The 20085-nt window shown below is 41.0% G+C and overlaps 2 protein-coding genes across 4 annotated transcripts; both read right to left on the bottom strand.

Annotated features, from left to right (window-relative positions):
* Window positions 1–408: 408 nt before the first annotated feature.
* LOC139390477 (NEDD4 family-interacting protein 1-like) lies at window positions 409–13912 on the bottom strand. The gene is made up of 8 exons (XM_071137607.1): window positions 13700–13912; window positions 7727–7829; window positions 7317–7456; window positions 7100–7169; window positions 6687–6811; window positions 3940–4006; window positions 3734–3842; window positions 409–1788 (listed from the first exon to the last, which is right to left on the bottom strand). Exons 1-7 carry the CDS (start codon window positions 13733–13735, stop codon window positions 3736–3738), a joined length of 648 nt encoding a protein of 215 aa, XP_070993708.1. The 5' UTR covers window positions 13736–13912; the 3' UTR covers window positions 409–1788; window positions 3734–3735.
* Window positions 13913–14001: 89 nt separating this feature from the next.
* On the bottom strand, window positions 14002–20069 carry LOC139391257 (glucosamine-6-phosphate isomerase 1). Of its 3 annotated transcripts, XM_071138916.1 has the most exons (7): window positions 19873–20069; window positions 19248–19375; window positions 16031–16132; window positions 15729–15911; window positions 15176–15360; window positions 14615–14789; window positions 14129–14382 (listed from the first exon to the last, which is right to left on the bottom strand). In XM_071138916.1, exons 1-7 carry the CDS (start codon window positions 19875–19877, stop codon window positions 14333–14335), a joined length of 828 nt encoding a protein of 275 aa, XP_070995017.1. In that variant the 5' UTR covers window positions 19878–20069; the 3' UTR covers window positions 14129–14332. The 3 variants fall into 3 exon arrangements, with proteins under 3 accessions (XP_070995018.1, XP_070995017.1, XP_070995019.1); XM_071138917.1 differs by lacking the exon at window positions 19873–20069 and having other exon boundaries at window positions 14002–14382; window positions 19248–19757; XM_071138918.1 differs by lacking the exons at window positions 19248–19375; window positions 19873–20069 and adding an exon at window positions 17974–18050.
* Window positions 20070–20085: the final 16 nt, after the last annotated feature.

The raw sequence follows: 20085 nt of genomic DNA, 5'->3' as shown, positions 1-20085 counted from the left end.
TGCAAAGTTCAAGGGGGCCGAATACTTTCGCAAGGCACTGTATATCTCTACTGATGTGACTATAGACATCTAGAATGTATACCTCTACTGATGTGATACGAGTATCGCTGTAGTCCTCTGTAGCTCAGTTGGTACAGCACAGAGCTTGCAACGCCAGGATATTTGGTTTGATTCCCGGGACCAGCCGTACGTAAAACGCATGCATTATTGTCATTCGTTTAAGATAAGGGTCTGCTAAATGGCATATTTAAATATCTTATAGAATGCTGATGGATAAGAAATCACATGCTGTACATTGAAAACCATAAATCCCCCTGGGGGAACTGTAGCTGTCCAGTCATAGAGTCTTTCAACCACAAGGTGTCAATGCTTCACAACACATAAACCTGCAACAGAGACGATCAAATCTCGCTTTTAAAAAGTCACATTTATTAGACATGAAGCTTTTTACAATTTATAACAATAATCTCATGACAATAAAATCCCCAGGATGCAGCTGTACTACTAGTTCACACAGATAAGAGATGTGTGTGAACCAGTACTGGGTTAGGATCTTAGCTGTACCATTCCACATAGGGGCTAAGCAAGAAATCTAAACAGCTGGTTTAAAGCAGACTGACTGGCTGGCATATGGGGGGGGGGGGGGGGGGGGGGGTGTCCGTTAAGAGCAGGTTTGAGAGAATTTAGTTAACAATATGCCAACAATTGCCTAAAGAGAAAGATCAACGAGTATAATTTATTGTCTTCTTCCTAAATCTAATTATTATTTGATTATAAATTGCCATATCACCCTTATGAACGCTTTATACTCACTCAATAACTACAGGTACTAACTACCCTTTGGTCATGTATAGTTGTTTGTGTGGATGATATGTCCAGGTTCCACTGGAAGAAACTCCTTGGGGTTTTAGTGCTGTTTGTAAAAGTGCAGCCGCTCAAATTCTCTGATAGCATCATAGTTAGTTTCCATACCGAATGTGTCCGTTCTCTAAACTAAAACAAAACAACTGCATGACTTGTACAACACTTCTAACCTTCAGATCTGCACATACGATACTTTACGTTGGAGGTATGTGTGCGCGCATATATAAAAAAGGTAGGATTCTGTCTTATAGGAATAATTCATGTTGACTCAATTTAGCAAAGAACTCTGCTCTCTATTGTCTAGAAATTAGGGTAACGCTTCATATGGAGCCAAAAGGTATTGTGTATTATTACTTGCTATCAGCATGTGTAAAACATGTTCAAATTGTAATGCCATTTGTGACAAAAAATGTTCCATCCTCAACTGGTTGATCTCATGATTACTATGAACTAATAACAAAACATAAAAAGGTCCTTTATGACCAAGTTATTGTGCATTATAACGGCGGGCTTTGAATAAAGTGTTACTGAAATAAGACTGATCCCAATTGGCTTGAGGGGCAGATGCATGCTAGTACACTACCATCAAACGATCTAAGGCATTACCCATACATTACAGACTGAAAAAAAATGTAAAATAGCACTTAACATTCGCCACTAATGAATACATAGTTAAAATGACTACCCATAATCCATTTATGAAGTTTTCAAATAGAATAATAAAACTGACGTATTTAATTCCTGAACGTTACAAGAGTCGTCTTCATCAAGGTTTTTTTTTTCTCTTCATCGTGCCGCGTCGCGATGGGTATTTTGAGTAGTTTGGTTTTAGACTTCTGCAGTTTTGTTGCTTTTTGTCGGGTATGTTTCTTTTCAAACATCCAGGATTCTTTATCCAGATCCTGTGACGTTGTGTTTATTCAGCTGTGTGGAAAGTAAACAGGGGAAACGTTAACGGAGGAGATCAGTATCTCTGTAGGAGGAAGGGTGGTTTACTATGGACCATGTTCATTTATGGTATATATATATATATATATATATTTATGGTATATATATATATATATATATATATATATATATATATATATATATATATATATATATATATATATATATATATATATATATTAATCAATTGACTATGACTATTTGTGTATGTATATATATATATATATATATATATATATATATATATATATATACATACATACACAAATAGTCATAGTCAATTGATTAATATATATATATATATATATATATATATATATATATATATATATATATATGGATCAGCTAAATATTGCGGAAAGAATATTGGTTCCATCAATGTAATTGTCTGCATCATTTCCAATCCCCCATATTTTTGGGGTAAATATATATATCCATACACACATATATACATACATATACCTATATAGACATACAGTACATACATACACATACCTATATAGACATACAGTATATACATACACATACCTATATAGACATACAGTATATACATACACATACCTATATAGACATACAGTACATACATAGACATACAGTATATACATACACATACCTATATAGACATACAGTATATACATACACATACCTATATAGACATACAGTACATACATACACATACCTATATAGACATACAGTATATACATACATATACCTATATAGACATACAGTATATACATACACATACCTATATAGACATACAGTACATACATACATATACCTATATAGAAATACAGTATATACATACACATACCTATATAGAGATACAGTATATACATACATACACATACCTATATAGACATACAGTATATACATACACATACCTATATAGACATACAGTACATACATACATATACCTATATAGAAATACAGTATATACATACACATACCTATATAGAGATACAGTATATACATACATACACATACCTATATAGAGATACAGTATATACATACATACACATGCCTATATAGAGATACAGTATATACATATACATACATACACGTACCTATGTAGACATACATATTTTTAAAGAATATACCTTTATTATTATTCCCCCCCAAACCCTACCGCCGATCCCCCAATTGGAGTAAACTAATAAACACTTAGGTTTTTACCTTCAATTTATACATCTTATACACATTTTACAGACACAGTCTATTTTACAATAGTTATATTTTGTTTGTTTTTAGTCCTTCCTCTATTTCTGATGTCCATCCAGTTTGATTTATATTTTCAACAGTGTTATTTCACAACATTTCTGAACATATATACATTTTGTTTATGGTATATTTACATGTAAATCAAATCAACATTTATTTGTCACATGCACCAAACAAGTGTAGACCTTACCGCAAAATGCTTACTTACAAGCTCTTAACTAACAATGCAGTTCAAGAATGAGTTAAGAAAATATTTACCAAATAAACTAAAGTAAAAAAAAATATTTAAAAAGTAGCAATAAAATAACAAAAACGAGGCTTTATACAGGAGGTACCGGTACCGAGTCAGTGTGGAGGCTATATACAGGAGGTACCGGTACCGAGTCAGTGTGGAGGCTATATACAGGAGGTACCGGTACAGAGTCAGTGTGGAGGCTACATACAGGAGGTACCGGTACCGAGTCAGTGTGGAGGCTATATACAGGAGGTACCGGTACCGAGTCAGTGTGGAGGCTATATACAGCGGGTACCGGTACCGAGTCGGCAGACTACATTGGAAGGAAACTAGTGAGTGAAGAGAATCAATATGATTTGGTAGATTACGAGTACTATTTATTTGATTAATAAAAGGACCAGGCTTATGATTTGATAAGGTCGTATTCTGCTGTAACACAGGAATGCTGTGTGAATTAGGGCCCTTTACCTTCAGTAGATGAACAGGACTCTCGTTCGGGGCAGTGTGGCGTAAGTAGGGTCGGCCATTTTGCGAACCCGGGAGTAGTTGACGAACCCTCTGACGAACAGCATGAAGCCTGGAGAGTCACGAAAAGACAACAGCATCCGTTCCATGATCACATTTCAGACACATTAAATCATTCAAATAAGAGCTCAGACGTACGCTCCACTTACCCAAAGCCAGGAACACCCACCACAACCAGTACTGACCATCAAAGTAGCCGGGGAAGTAGGTGGAAAACTGAAATGTTCAAAAGACAGTAAAATAGCATTAGGAGGACCAGTCGTACACACAGTAGCATTCCAAAGCATTTAGTGCTGGGCTGGAACAAAAGCCTGAATGCACCGCAGCACAGTGAGAATTATACACATGGGGGGATACAACCATCTCAGCTCTGTCGATGTAGCTGTGAAGAGACAGAATCATTCAATCATTTATTTTGGTACTTGTCCATATGTAAGCTGGGTTTGTTTTTTTTTTTTGGGGGGGGGGGGGGGTCGCAGGTTCAGGAATGGCTAAAGAACTGCCACATTTACCTGGAGCTAAATCTGCAGATAACAATACTGGGTGATCTGAAAAGTCATAGTCAATCGATTAATAATAATATTAGAACAATTATCTTTAATTAATTAGAACTTGGTCTTCAGAGATAGATGGGAGGGGTTGATGGAACTAAAAACAAACTGAAAAAACTCAGAACCCTTGACTTTTTCCACATTTTGGTACATTACTTACTTTAAAATGTATTCAATAGTTCCCTCCCCCCATAAATCTACACGCAATACCAGTGTAAACATTTTTGCAAATTCATAATTTAAAAAAAAAATCAGAAACATCACATTTACATAAGTGTTCAGACCCTTTATTCAGTACTTTGTTGAAGCACCTTAGGCAGCGATTACAGCCTCAAGTCTTCTTGGGCATGACACTACAAGCTTGGCACACCTGTATTTGGAGACTCCAGTCTAAGGTCCGGACTGCTCTGGAGCAGGTTTTCATCAAGGATCTCTGTACTTTGCTCCGCTCATCTTTCCCTCGATCCTGACTAGTCTCCCAGTCTCTGCCACCGAAAAACATCCCCACAGCATGATGTTGCCACCACCATGCTTCACCGTAGAGATGGTGCCAGGTTTCCTCCAGACGTGACACTTGGCATTCCAGCCATAGATTTCAATTTTGTTTCTCATGGTCAGAGTCCTTTAGGTGCCTTTTGGTAAACTCCAAGTGGGCTGTCATGTGCCTTTTACTGAGGAGTGGTATCAGTTTGACAACTCTACCATAAAGGCCTGATTGGTGAAGTGCTGCAGAGATGACTGTCCTTCTGGAAGGTTCTCCGATCTCCACAGACAAAACTCTGTCAGAGTGGCCATCGGGTTCCTGGTCACCTCCCTGACCAAGGCCATTCTCCCCTGATTGCTCAGATTGGCCAGCTCTAGGAAGAGTCTTGGTGGTACAAACTTCTTCCATTTAAGAATGATGGAGGCCACTGTGTTCTAGGGGACCAATGTTGCAGACATTTTTTGGTACCCTTCTCCAGATCTGTGCCTCAACAATATTTTATTTAATCTATTTTAGAATAAGGCTGTAACGTAACAAAATGTGGAAAAAGGGAAGGGGTCTGAATACTTTCCAAATGCACTGTATATAGTATGTATAAGCTGGAAGTAGAAGCCTAAGTGTTGTTGTCCATTAGTTTACTCCAATTAGGGGAGTGGTGGTAAGATATATATGTAATACCAGTCAAAAGTTTGGGCACACCTGCTCATTCAAGGGTTTTTCTTATATATTTGATTAACCATTTTCTACATTGTAGAATAATAGTGAAGACATCAAAACTACGGAATCATTTAATAACCAAAAATTGTTTTAAAAATCGAAATATTTTTTAGATTTAGATTCTTCAAAGTATCCACCCTTTGCCTTGACAGCTTTGCACACTCTTGGTACTCTCAACCAGCTTCACCTGGAATGCTTTTCCAACAGTCTTAGAGTTCCTACATGCTGAGCACTTGGCTGCTTTTCCTTCACTCTGCAGTCCAACACATACCAAACCATCTCAATTAGGTTGAGATTGGGTGATTGTGGAGGAGAGGTCATCTGATGCAGCACTCCATCACTCTCCTTCTTGGTAAAATAGCCCTTACACAGCCTAGAGGTGTGTTGGGTCATTGTCCTGTTGAAAAACAAATGATAATCCCACTAAGAGCAAACCAGATGGGATGGAGTATCGCTGCAGAATGCTGTGGTAGACATGCTGGTTAAGTGTGCCTTGAATTCTAAATAAATCACTGGCAATGTCACCAGCAAAGCACCCTGACACCATCACACCTCCTCCTCCATGCTTCACGGTGGGAACAACACGTGCAGAGAGCATCCGTTCACCTACTCGGCGTCTAACAAAGACATGGCGGTTGGAACCAAAAAATCTCAAATTTGGACTCATCAGACCAAAGGACAGATTTCCACCGGTATAATGTCCATTGCTTGTGTTTCTTGGCCCAAGCAAGTCTCTTTTTATTATTGGTGTCCTTTAGTAGTAGTTTCTCTGCAGCAATTCAACCATGAAGGCCTGATTCACGTAGTCTCCTCTGAACAGTTGATGTTGAGATATGTCTGTTAACTGAACTCTCAATTTCTGAGGCTGGTAACTCTAATGAACTTATCCTCTGCAGCAGAGGTTACTCTGGGTCTTCCATTCCTGTGGCGGTCCTAAAGAGACCCAGTTTCATCATAGCGCTTGATGGTTTTTGTGACTGCGCAAATTTTACGGATTGACTGACCTTCGTGTCTTAAAGTGATGATGGATTGTCGTTTCTCTTTGCTCTGTTTTTGCCATAATATGGACTTGGTATTTTACCAAATAGGTATAATCTTCTGTATACCCACCCCTACCTTGTGAGGTTGCGTGTGTTGATCTTACCCTGACTATGAGAACCCATTTGATGAGAGACAGGCCAAACCCAGAGATGGCGCCGTAGCGGCCGGCTGCAGAAGTGGTCAGACAGAATGACAGGAAGAAACCGATCCAGTTGAACAGGAATGCCACTGGAGAGAAGAGAGGACAATCAATCAATTAACTGATCAATCATAGACCACTAATGAGGAAGTTGCACATCAGTTAACATGCTTGCTGTTCACCACACATAGACCATGATGCTTTGTGGAAGATTATACAACAGCTTTTCTAAAATCACAAACTTCCTCCTTATGAACCGGTTGGACAAGTCCCTGGCTTGAATTTAGTTGATTTGTTTGTGTACCCATGAGATGCAGACAAGCATTGTCTACCCATAACAATCCATACACTGTACAGGAAACAGAGAGAAGACTTACTGAAGAAGGTGAGCATGAAGATGCCATCATTCCCTATCCGCAGCTGGTCAGCATCGTCAAACTCATCCTCCTGAAAGTAGAAATAGGAAATGTATTTTTGTCAGACATCTTCAAATGATGATGGTCCAAACATGTTTATTGAGGATGTAGGCTCTCAATGAAAAATACTTAAATGAATGAATGAATGAATATCACTGTGAAAGGAGGACAGACATACCACGACCCTGCCAGGGACCAGAGGGACGCCGGTCTCCGCTTTGGTCCTCTCTGCTTCATCATAGGAGGGCAGTGTGGTAGCCACGTTGTAGGACGGTGGGTTGGGGAACCTGCCTGCATCCTCCTTGTAGTCGAAGAACGCTGGAAGGGAAATGGAAAGGTGCAGAAAACTAAAACGTGAGTGACACAACACATTAGTGATGGCTAGTAGCAAGGTGAAGGTGGAGAGCTCACCCAACACCACAGCTTTGCACCGTAACCTTTTATTTTCAGCACTGGAGTAACCCGAGAACAAAATCCTATTCCTGACTTGCATCTGCAATGGTCTTCCACCCCCCATTGTCATACGAGATTAGTCAATATTTTGCCAGTTACTGTGTGTAGTGCTATGGATGGACAGAGGACAATTACCTGCGTTGGCAGCGGAGATGCTGCTGTAGGGGGGAGGGGCATCCAGGACAGCTGCTTCCTCCTGGGGGGGCTGGGCTGCTGCTGGCTCCTCCTCGTTCAACAGCTGAATGAATGGGCCAGAGCAACACACACACACACAGTCAGTGGGATGATGCTGCTGTGCAACTATTATGTCTGACCAATGCTGAGAGTAATTTAGCTAGCTGCTTCTGTGCTTATACCAAAAAATGAATGTGGTAACCATGGCAATTTGATTGGAAATATAGCAGAATACAAACAGTGTAGTTATTCCCTCCACAAGGCAATCAAACAGGCAAAACTTCAGTACAGAGAAAAGTGGATTCGCAATTCAACGGCTCAGACACGAGACGTATGTGGGCAGGGTCTACAGACAATCACAGACTACAAAGGGAAAACCAGCCACGTCGCGGACACCGACGTCTTGCTTCCAGACAAACTAAACACCTTCACCTGCTTTGGGGATAACACAGTGCCACCGACGCGGCCCGTTACCAAGGACTGTTTGCTCTCCTTCTCCGTGGCCGACGTGAGTAAGACATTTAAGCGTGTTAACCCTCGCAAGGCTGCCGGCCCGTGCGGCTGGCTGGTGTGTTTGCGGACATATTGAATCTCTCCATATCCCAGTCTGCTGTCCCCACTTGCTTCAAGATGGGCACCATTGTACATGTACCCAAGAAAGCAAAGGTAACTGAACTAAATGACTATCGCCCCGTAGCACTCACTTGTGTCATCATGAAGTGCATTGAGAGACTAGTCAAGGATCATATCACCTCTACCTTACCGGCCACCCTAGACCCACTTCAAATTTGCATACCGTCCCAATAGAGCCACAGACGATGCCATCACACTGCACACTGCCCTAACCCATCTGGGCAAGAGGAATACCTATGTAATGCTGTTAATTGACATTAGCTCAGCATTCAACATCACGTACCCTCCAAGCTCACCATTGAGCTTGAGGCCCTGGGTCTGAACCCTGCCCTGTTCAACTAAGTCCTGGACTTCCTGACGGGCCGCCCCTAGGTGGTGAAGGTAGGAAACAACACCTGCACTTCGCTGATCTTCAACACTGGGGCCCCACAAGGGTGCGTGCATGGCCCCCTCCTGTACTCCCTGTTCACCCATGACTGCGAGGACAGCACGGCTCCAACTCAATCCTCAAGTTAGCAAACGCCACAACAGTAGTAGGCCTGATTACAACAATGACGAGACAGCCTTCAAGGAGGTGAGGGCCCTGGGAGAGTGGTGCCAGGAAAATAACCTCACACTCAATATCAACAAAACAAAGGAGATGACCCTGACTTCAGGAAACAGCAGAGGGAGCACCCCCTATCCACATCGACAGGACCACAGTTGAGAAGGTGGAAAGATTCAAGTTCCTCAGCATACACATCACTGACAAACTAAAATGGTCCACCCACACAGTGTGGTGAAGACGGCGAAACAGCGCCTCTTCAACCTCAAGATGCTGAAAAAAAACTTGGCTTGGCACCTAAAACCGTCAAACTTTTACAGATGCACAATTGAGAGCATCCTGTCTGACCGTATCACCGCCTGGTACGGCAACTGCACCGCCCTCAACTGAAAGGCTCTCCAGAGGGTAGTGAGGTCTGCCCAACGCATCACCGGGGGCAAACTACCAGCAAGGAAGAAGCCACTGCTCCAAAACCGCCATAAAAAGCCAGACTACGGATTGCAACTGCACATGGGGACAAAAGATAGTACTTTTTGGAGAAATGTCTTCTGGTCTGATGAAACAAAAATAGAACTGTTTGGCCATAATGACCATCATTATGTTTGGAGGAAAAAAGGGGAGGCTTTCAAGCCGAAGAACACCATCCCAACCGTGAAGCACGGGGGTGGCAGCATCATGTTGTGGGGTGCTTTGCTGCAGGAGGGGCTGGTGAACTTCACAAAATAGATGGCGTCATGAGGAAGGAAAATTAAGTGGATATATTGAAGCAACATCTCAAGGCATCAGTTAAAGCTTGGTCGCAAATGGGTCTTCCAAATGGACAATGACCCCAATCATACTTCCAAAGTTGTGGCAAAATGGCTTAAGGAAAACAAAGTCAAGGTATTGGAGTGGCCATCACAAGGCCCTGAAAAAGCATGTGCGTGCAAGGAGGCCTACAAACCTGACTCAGTTACACCAGCTCTGTCAGGAGGAATGAGCCAAACTTATTGTGTGAAGTTTGTGGAAGGCTACCCAAAACATTTGACCCAAGTTAAACAATTTAAGGCAATGCTACCAAATACTAATTGAGTGTATGTAAACTTCTGACCCACTGGGAACGTGGTGAAAGAAATAAAAGCTTAAATAAATCATTCTCTCTACTATTATTCTGACAAGTCACAATCTTAAAATAAAGTGGTGATCCTAACTGACCTAAAACAGGGAATTTTTACTAGGATTAAATGTCAGGAATTGTGAAAAACTGAGTTTAAATGTATTTGGCTAAGGTGTATGTAAACTTCCGACTTCAACTGCATATACTCTATCTTAGTCTATGCCGCTCTGACATTGCTCGTCCATTTATTTATATATTCTTAATTCCATTCCTTGGACGTGTGTGTTAGATATCGACCGATTCTGATTTTTCAACGCCGATACCGATTATTGTTGGACCAAAAAAAAAGTTGATGCCGATTTTTTTAAATGTATTTGTAATAATGACAATTACAACAATAGTGAATGAACACTTCATTTAACGTAATATAATACATCAATAAAAATCTATTTAGCCTCAAATAAATAATGATACATGTTCAATTTGGTTTAAATAATGGAAAAACAAAGTGTTGGAGAAGAAAGTAAAAAGAAAGTGACACAATTTCACCTGGTTAATATTGCCTGCTAACCTGGATTTCTTTTAGCTAAATATGTAGGTATAAAAATATATACTTCTGTGTATTGATTTTAAGAAAGGCATTGATGTTTATGGTTAGGTACACATTGGAGCAACAGTCCTTTTTCACGAATGCGCACCGCATCGATTATATGCAACGCAGGACACGCCAGATAAACTAGTAATATCATCAACCATGTGTAGTTAACTATTGATTATGATTGATTGTTTTTTAGAAGATAAGTTTAATGCTAGCTAGCAACTTACCTTGGCTTACTGCATTCGCGTAACAGGCAGGCTCCTCGTGGAGTGCAACATGATTAGAGCGTTGGACTAGTTAACTGTAAGGTTGCAAGATTGAATCCCCGAGCTGACAAGGTAAAAATCTGTCGTTCTGCCCCTGAACAGGCAGTTAACCCACCATCCCTAGGCCGCCATTGAAAATAAGAATGTGTTCTTAACTGACTTGCCTAGTTAAATAACTTTTTTTTTTTATTTTTATTTTTTTTAAATCGGCCGAATCGGTGTCCAAAAATACTGATCCGATTGTTATGAAAACTTTAAATCGGCCCTAATTAAATCGGCCATTCCGATTAATCGGTCAACCTCTAGTGTGTGTATTGGGTATATGTTGTGAAATTGTTTGATATTACTGCACTGTCGGAGCTAGAAGCACAAGCATTTCGCTACACCCGCAATAACATCTGCATGTGACCAATCAAATTTGATTTGATGTAATCATTCATCTATTTCCTAGTGAGACAAATTGACTGGCAACACCCCATCAGTGACATGACAGGAACCTTTGATACCCGAGGGGTATCCTACGAAGCAAGATCAATGAGTTAGCCAGCTAACTTTGATAAACAACCAGAAATATCAATGAGTTAGCCAGCTAACTCTGAGAAACAACCAGAAATATCAATGAGTTAGCCAGCTAACTTCGATAAACAACCAGAAATAACTACAGATTTATCTGGTTCATTAGGAAAGTTAAATATAAATAAGAGTGCTTTCAGAAAGTATTCACAGCCATTGACTTTGTCCACATTTTGTTGTGTTACAGCCTGAATTTAAAATGGATTACATTGAGATTGTGTGTCATTGGCCTGCACACAATACCCCTTGATGTCAAAGTGGAATTCTGTTCTTCCAAATTAATTCAAAATTAAAAGCTTTAATGCTTTCAGTCGATAAGTATTCAAACCCTTTGTTATAGCAAGCCTAAATAAGTTTAGGAGTAAACATTGGTTTAACAAGTCAGATAATAAGTTGCATGTCCTCATTGTGTTCAATAATGGTGTTTAACATGATTTGTGAATAACTACCTCCATCTCTGTACCCCACATATACAATTATCTGTAAGGTCCCTCAGTCGAGCAGTGAATTTCAAACACAGATTCAACCACAAAGACCAGGGAGATTTTCCAATGCCTCACAAAGGGCACCTATTGGTAGATGGGTAAACAATCATTTTTAAAAAGACAGAGATTTTGAATATCCCTTTGAGCATGGTGAAGTTATTAATTACACTTTGGATGGTGTGTCAATACACCCAGTCACTAAAAAAACACAGGCGTCCTTCCTAACTCAGTTACCGGAGAGGAAGGCTCATGGTTACAGAGTTGAATTGCTGTGATAGGAGAAAACTGTGTTTTGGTCAACATTGTTGTTACTCAACAATACTAACTTAAATGAGAGCAAAAAGAAGGAAGCCTGTACAGATTTTTTTTATTATTCCAAAACATGCATCCTGTTTGCAATAAGGCAAAAATGGCAAAAAGAAAAATGGCAAAGTAATGAACTTTATGTCCTGAATAAAAAACGTTATGTTTGGGGAAAATCCAACAACACATTACTGAGTACCACTTTTCATATGTTCAAGTATGGTGGTGGCTGCAACATGTTATGGGTAGCCTTGCCATCGGCAAGGACTAGGGCGTTAATGCTAAAAAATAAACAGAATAGAACTAAGGACAGACAAAATCCTCCAGGAAAATCTGGTTCAATCTGCTTTCCGACAGACACTGGGAGACAAATTCACCTTTCAGCAAGACAATAACCTAAAACACAAGGCCGAATATACACCGGAGTTGCTTACCATGATGACATTAAATGTTCCCGAGTGGCCCCTAGTTACAGTTGACTTAAATCGTGTTGACTTGAAAATGGCCGCCAAGAAAGGATCTATGACCAATTTGTTAGAGCTTGAATATTTTTTTTAATACTAGTGTTCAAATACTGTACAATCCAGGTGTGCAAAACTCATATTTACCCAGAATGAGTAACACCTGTAATCACTGCCAAAGGTCATTCTAACATGTATTGATTGATTCAGGAGGTTTTATATTTATCTCATCAATATGTGTTTTATTTTTCTTCCACTTTGACAGAGTATTTTGTGTAGATTACTGACCAACATTGACTGTTAAATCGTTTTTTAATCCCACTTTTCTTTGTTACAACGTGGAAAATGAGGAATAAATACTGAAGACACTGGATGTGTTTTCGGGTGTGTTCAATCAATTTGACCTTGACCATTTCAAGTTTGTCTAGAAAAAAAAGAAGTTATTTCATTATATTTAGGCGAGTAAACTGGCTACTTTATCCTGCCTTGTGGTATACCTCCCTGGTATTAAATATCAGATTAGCTGTCTACAACTATTAATTAATGTAGGCCTACCTACTAGCTAGCGATTGTAGTGGGTTCTTGTGCAATCTTGATACATTTCAATGTCACTATGATTTGTGGTAGCTAACTAGCTAGCTAACTAGTTAGCTAAATACCTACCCGTATTTAGATTATATTCACTGCAACAACATATTCCACGGATTAGATTTGCAATGGCCTATGAGGGTGGGACATGTAACAAATGGGCCTGTGGCCCCGTCCTTTTTAACTGTAGCTAGTCAGCCACCATAAACGAGGTAGTAAATTAACTTGTTACCCAAACCATCAAGCTACATTTTCAAGACATAATGAGATATAACGTTTGGTAAACATGGCCGAAGTCATAACAGTCACCGTTTCGTTTTCCACTCCTGGCTAGCTAGCCGTTAGCTAATTTTATTGGGTTGTCATAAAAATGTAAAATAAACGTACCTCCTGATATCTAACGTTGCTGATTTGCTCGGCCATCCTGGATGGAAGTTGAGTGTTTGAAAATAATGACTTGTTTGACAAACTGTGAGCCGTATATACTATTGATACTGTACGCTAACCCTCGAAACTAGCACAGCTCCGCCATCTCCTCTTCCTCACAAGTCGGGTGTGTTGCTCCGCCCCTTGCCCTGTCATGTGACCCAGCGGAACTGTCAGGATTATCCTAGACAGCTACAATCTCACGATTTGCCGAAATCATCAGAGCACCGCTAAACTACAATGAAACGAATATGTAACAAATATACATTCATTGTCAAAGTTATTTTATTCAAATAACTCTCATTGAAATACATTCAAAGTCAAGTTTGTATTAAACATTTAACAATGTAGCTAAGAAACTTGAATTGTCAGTGATGTCACATCACACTGGTTTATGTTCTATAATCAATGTACTCGATGTAGCCCACTACAAGTAGGTTTACTATTATGTTACATAAAATGTAACTTGAGATAAACCACAGTACAACACACACAATTGATCATCCACGCTTGGCGGCTGTCATATCCAGGGGAGTATGGCATCAGTTCTCTTGGTTATTGCAGGTTTACAGATGTTTTTGTGACTCCCTCATCTTACTTTGGAGGCAGTGGATCCACCAACTTGTTGTGCACATGCATCATCCCTGTAGGAGAAATAACAATAGGTCAAAGTGAGTCAGATTTCCACTTTATTCACAATTATGTTTCAATTATGGTTTAATTGAAGAAAATAATGTATCCCTCCCAGGCCAATAATAAAACAAAACACAATGAATTTGGAAACTGATGAAGCACTAGTTCCTAAGCCATGCAAGCAGCATAAGAAGGAAATGAACTGTGAGGACCAAGTCCTTTAGTAAGTCAGTAGACCCTCACCTCGGAAGTACTTGACAGTTTTAACCCTCAGTTCCAGGGTAGCATCCTCGTCACACACAAACACAGTCTGAGGGTGCTGCTGAAAGGCCGATACCGTCCACATGTGGTTCACCCCTTCCTCTATGGCCTTGTACAGGGCAAACGCTTTGTGTACTCCCGTGATGAGAATCATGACCTGGAGACATTAAGGAGATAATGTATTATTATCATCTTATAAACCGTCATTACATTGCTATAGACTGTCATTACATTGCTATAGACTGTCATTACATTGCTATAGACTGTCATTACATTGCTATAGACTGTCATTACATTGCTATAGACTGTCATTACATTGCTATAGACTGTCAATACATTGCTATAGACTGTCATTACATTGTTACAATAAAGCAGTAAAAGTATTTGGGGGACATCGTAAGGCTATGTGTTACAGCCTCATTATGTCATCATTTAATAAGTATAGGAGTTGTAATGGGACCAGTTGTCCATGCAAAATAAGTTACAAGAGAAGACAGACCAGAAACAAAAGGCAGAGACAGACATCTTGAAATCATCTCTAACCTCTCTGGCATCCATGACAGTGGCCACTCCCACAGTCAGAGCCATGGTGGGTACTTTAGACAGATCTCCGTCAAAGAAGCGTGCGTTGGCCAGGATGGTGTCCTGAGCCAGGGTCTTCACTCTGGTCCTGGACAATAGACTGGAGCCTGGCTCGTTGAAGGCAATGTGGCCATCCGGTCCAATACCTGACAGACAGGGTGGGGTACATTTGTTGGATTTTGGTATTTCTTTTTTCTATGTGTTGTTTCCTGAACTGGTTTGTGTTTGTGGTGTTTCTTAGCTTCTTCAACAATGTCTTTGAAAAAGTATGTGCCACACAATACAAAAACATATTTTTATGATGCAACAATGTTAGAACAAGACTATAAACTTCTCATTTAAATCCAGCATGGGTGTGTCTGCCTGTTTGATTGAGCAGTTGCTATTGTGTCATTTGACATCATCACTACCTACCTCCAACAAAGAGGTCAATTGCCACAGCAACTTTAGAATGTAGTAGATTAAATAGAATCAATATACTAAATTCCATCCTATCATTGTCCTCCCTACCTACCTCCAACAAAGAGGTCAATTCCTCCAGCTGCTTTGATCTTCTCCTCAAAGGAATCGCACTCCTCTACAAGGTTGGCAGCGTTGCCATCCAGAATATGGGTGTTCTCCGATTTGATGTCAATGTGCTTGAAGAGATTATTCCACATGAAGGAATGGTAGCTCTCTGGGTGATTCCTAGGAATACCTGCAAGATTTAAAAAACAGGGATCACAGTTTTGCATGGCTTCTCATGCTGTGAGAATGTTGATACTGTATGGTGTAGAAATAGGTGAAATAGAGAAGTATTGCAAAGGTGAAGCGTACCCACATACTCATCCATGTTGAATGTTTTGACATACTTGAAAGAGATCTCTCCTTTCTTATAAAACTCAATCAGCTTCTTATAGCATCCCAGAGGAGTACCTCCTGGAGTGTACAATGGGGAATAGTTATGGTTAATATGCATTGCTTTTTCAACAAAAATATCTGTAGTTTTACACGTCAAATAAATCAATGTTGATGTCTTTATACAGACTTTTTAATTTGATTTTATTTCACCTTTATTTAACCAGGTAGGCCAGTTGAGAACAAGTTCTCATTTGCAACTGCGACCTGGCCAAGATAAAGCATAGCAGTTCGACACATCCAACAACACAGAGTTCCAGATGGAATAAACTAAACACAGTCAATAATACAGTAGAACAAAAGAAAACAAAAAAGTCTATATACAGTGAGTGCAAGTAAGGTAAGTTAAGGAAATAAATAGGCCATGGTGGCGAAGTAATTACAATATAGCAATTAAACACTGGAATGGTAGATGTGCAGAAGATGAATGTGCAAGTAGATATACTGGGATGCAAAGGAGCAAGATAAATAAATAAATACAGTATGGGGATGAGGTAGGTAGATGGGCTGTTTACAGATGGGCTATGTACAGGTGCAGTGATCTGTAAGCTGCTCTGAAAGCTGCTGCTTAAAGCTAGTGAGGGAGATGTGAATCTCCAGCTTCAGAGATTTTTAAGTTTGTTCCAGTCATTGGCAGCAGAGAACTGGATGGAAAGACGACCAAAGGAGGAATTGGCTTTGGGGGTGACCAGTGAGATATACCTGCTGGAGTGCGTGCTACGAGTGGGTGCTGCTATGGTGACCAGTGAGCTGAGATAAGGCAGGGCTTTACCTAGCTGAGACTTGTAGATAACCTGTAGCCAGTGGGTTTGACGACGAGTATGAAGCGAGGTCCAACCAACGAGAGCGTACAGGTCGCAATGGTGGGTAGTGTATGGGGCTTTGGTGACAAAACAGATGGCACTGTGATAGACTGCATCCAGTTTGCTGAGGCTATTTTATAGATGACGTCGCCCAAGTCGAGGATCGATAGGATGGTCAGGTTTACGAGGGTATGTTTGGCAGCACGAGTGAAGGATGCTTTGTTGCGATATAAGAAGCCAATTCTAGATTTAATTTTGGATTGGAGATGCTTAATGTGAGTCTGGAAGGAGAGTTTAGTGTCTAACCAGACACCCAGGTGTTTGTAGTTGTCCACGTATTCTAAGTCAGAACTGTCCAGAGTAGTGATGCTGGACGGGTGCGCAGGTGCGGGCAGTGATCGATTGAGTAGCATGCATTTAGTTTTACTTGCGTTTAAGAGCAGTTGGAGGCCACGGAAGGAGAGTTGTATGGCATTGAAGCTCGCCTGGAGGTTAGTTAACACAGTGTCCAAAGAGGGGCTAGAAGTATACAGAATGGTGTCGTCTGCATAGAGGTGGATCAGAGAATCACCAGCAGCAAGAGCAACATCATTGATGTATACAGAGAAGAGAGTCGGCCTGAGAATTGAACCCTGTGGCACACCCATAGAGACTGCCAGAGGTCCGGACAACAGGCCCTCCGATTTGACACACTAAACTCTATCAGAGAAGTAGTTGGTAAACCAGGCGAGGCAATCATTTGAGAAACCAAGGCTGTCGAGTCTGCCAATAAGAATGTGGTGATTGACAGAGTCGAAAGCCTTGGCCAGGTTGATGAAGACGGCTGCACAGTAATGTCTCTTATCGATGGCGGTTATGATGTTGTTTATAACCTTGAGCGTGTCTGAGGTGCACCCATGACCAGCTCTGAAACCAGATTGCATAGCGGAGAAGGTACAGTGGGATTCGAAATGGTCGGTAATCTGTTTGTTTTACACATTTGACACAATTATTATAAGCGCAACATTAATTGTACAAAGGAAAGAAGGGCGTGCACTGTAGAATCAACAGCTTGCTTACCCGTGGGGAGTCCTAAAATGAAGAATCTGTCTGGTCCAGGGTTGAAGTTAATGATTTTATTCCTGATGTACTTGGCAGCCCACGGGATGTACTTGGGTGACCAGTGAGATATACCTGCTGGAGTGCGTGCTACGAGTGGGTGCTGCTATGGTGACCAGTGAGCTGAGATAAGGCGGGGCTTTACCTAGCTGAGACTTGTAGATAACCTGTAGCCAGTGGGTTTGACGACGAGTATGAAGCGAGGTCCAACCAACGAGAGCGTACAGGTCGCAATGGTGGGTAGTGTATGGGGCTTTGGTGACAAAACAGATGGCACTGTGATAGACTGCATCCAGTTTGCTGAGGCTATTTTATAGATGACGTCGCCCAAGTCGAGGATCGATAGGATGGTCAGGTTTACGAGGGTATGTTTGGCAGCACGAGTGAAGGATGCTTTGTTGCGATATAAGAAGCCAATTCTAGATTTAATTTTGGATTGGAGATGCTTAATGTGAGTCTGGAAGGAGAGTTTAGTGTCTAACCAGACACCCAGGTGTTTGTAGTTGTCCACGTATTCTAAGTCAGAACTGTCCAGAGTAGTGATGCTGGACGGGTGCGCAGGTGCGGGCAGTGATCGATTGAGTAGCATGCATTTAGTTTTACTTGCGTTTAAGAGCAGTTGGAGGCCACGGAAGGAGAGTTGTATGGCATTGAAGCTCGCCTGGAGGTTAGTTAACACAGTGTCCAAAGAGGGGCTAGAAGTATACAGAATGGTGTCGTCTGCATAGAGGTGGATCAGAGAATCACCAGCAGCAAGAGCAACATCATTGATGTATACAGAGAAGAGAGTCGGCCTGAGAATTGAACCCTGTGGCACACCCATAGAGACTGCCAGAGGTCCGGACAACAGGCCCTCCGATTTGACACACTAAACTCTATCAGAGAAGTAGTTGGTAAACCAGGCGAGGCAATCATTTGAGAAACCAAGGCTGTCGAGTCTGCCAATAAGAATGTGGTGATTGACAGAGTCGAAAGCCTTGGCCAGGTTGATGAAGACGGCTGCACAGTAATGTCTCTTATCGATGGCGGTTATGATGTTGTTTATAACCTTGAGCGTGTCTGAGGTGCACCCATGACCAGCTCTGAAACCAGATTGCATAGCGGAGAAGGTACAGTGGGATTCGAAATGGTCGGTAATCTGTTTGTTTTACACATTTGACACAATTATTATAAGCGCAACATTAATTGTACAAAGGAAAGAAGGGCGTGCACTGTAGAATCAACAGCTTGCTTACCCGTGGGGAGTCCTAAAATGAAGAATCTGTCTGGTCCAGGGTTGAAGTTAATGATTTTATTCCTGATGTACTTGGCAGCCCACTCACCAACTTGGTCATAATCATTCAGGATGATCAGCTTCATGGTCCTGAGTTAAATGCAAACTGGGATGGTGAATACAGCTGTTAATGTACAAGAACGAACAACTCTTGAAGCTATTTGTGTTCTCCACCTAAAGCAGACTTTAGACTCATAAAATGTGAGCACTTGCAGCCGGAAGACGTACTGAAGTTTCTCTACGTGAATTGAAGGGGGGAGTAGACCAAATCAAACTATACGACGCATTGTCCGCGCTATGAATGGAATGCAAGTGTTGAAACCACTTTACATGAAAACGTTATCGTGCATATCCAAAAGAGGCCGATGGTAACGGCAGTTAAGAACAAATTGTTATTTACAATGACGGCCTACCCCGGTCAAACCCTAACGAGGCTGGGCCAATTGTGCACCGCCCTATGGGACTCCCAATCACGGCCGGTTGTGATACAGCCTGGAATCGAATCGGGGTCTGTAGTGACGTAGATTGTACTACCATCTTATTTTGTGCCGAGAGTAAATGAAAAACAAAGGCATTAACCAACTTACCACATGCAGGCACGAACCGGAGCAGGGCAAGTTCTAGCGAACGCATTGTTTTCAGATTGGAACGCTGTATGTTGATTAGAATGAATAGGTATTCTTGAAGTGTGTAATAGCACATTAGCTTATAATTAAAGTAGCGTATTATTCTGAATAACTGCAGTCCAGTTTTTTTAACAGATGAGATTCATTTTTCATTGATGGCATAAGAAATTAGGG

This window comes from Oncorhynchus clarkii, chromosome 31 (genome assembly GCF_045791955.1).
Source record: "Oncorhynchus clarkii lewisi isolate Uvic-CL-2024 chromosome 31, UVic_Ocla_1.0, whole genome shotgun sequence".
NCBI lineage: Eukaryota > Metazoa > Chordata > Actinopteri > Salmoniformes > Salmonidae > Oncorhynchus > Oncorhynchus clarkii.
This window is presented reverse-complemented; position numbering and strand designations above follow the sequence as displayed.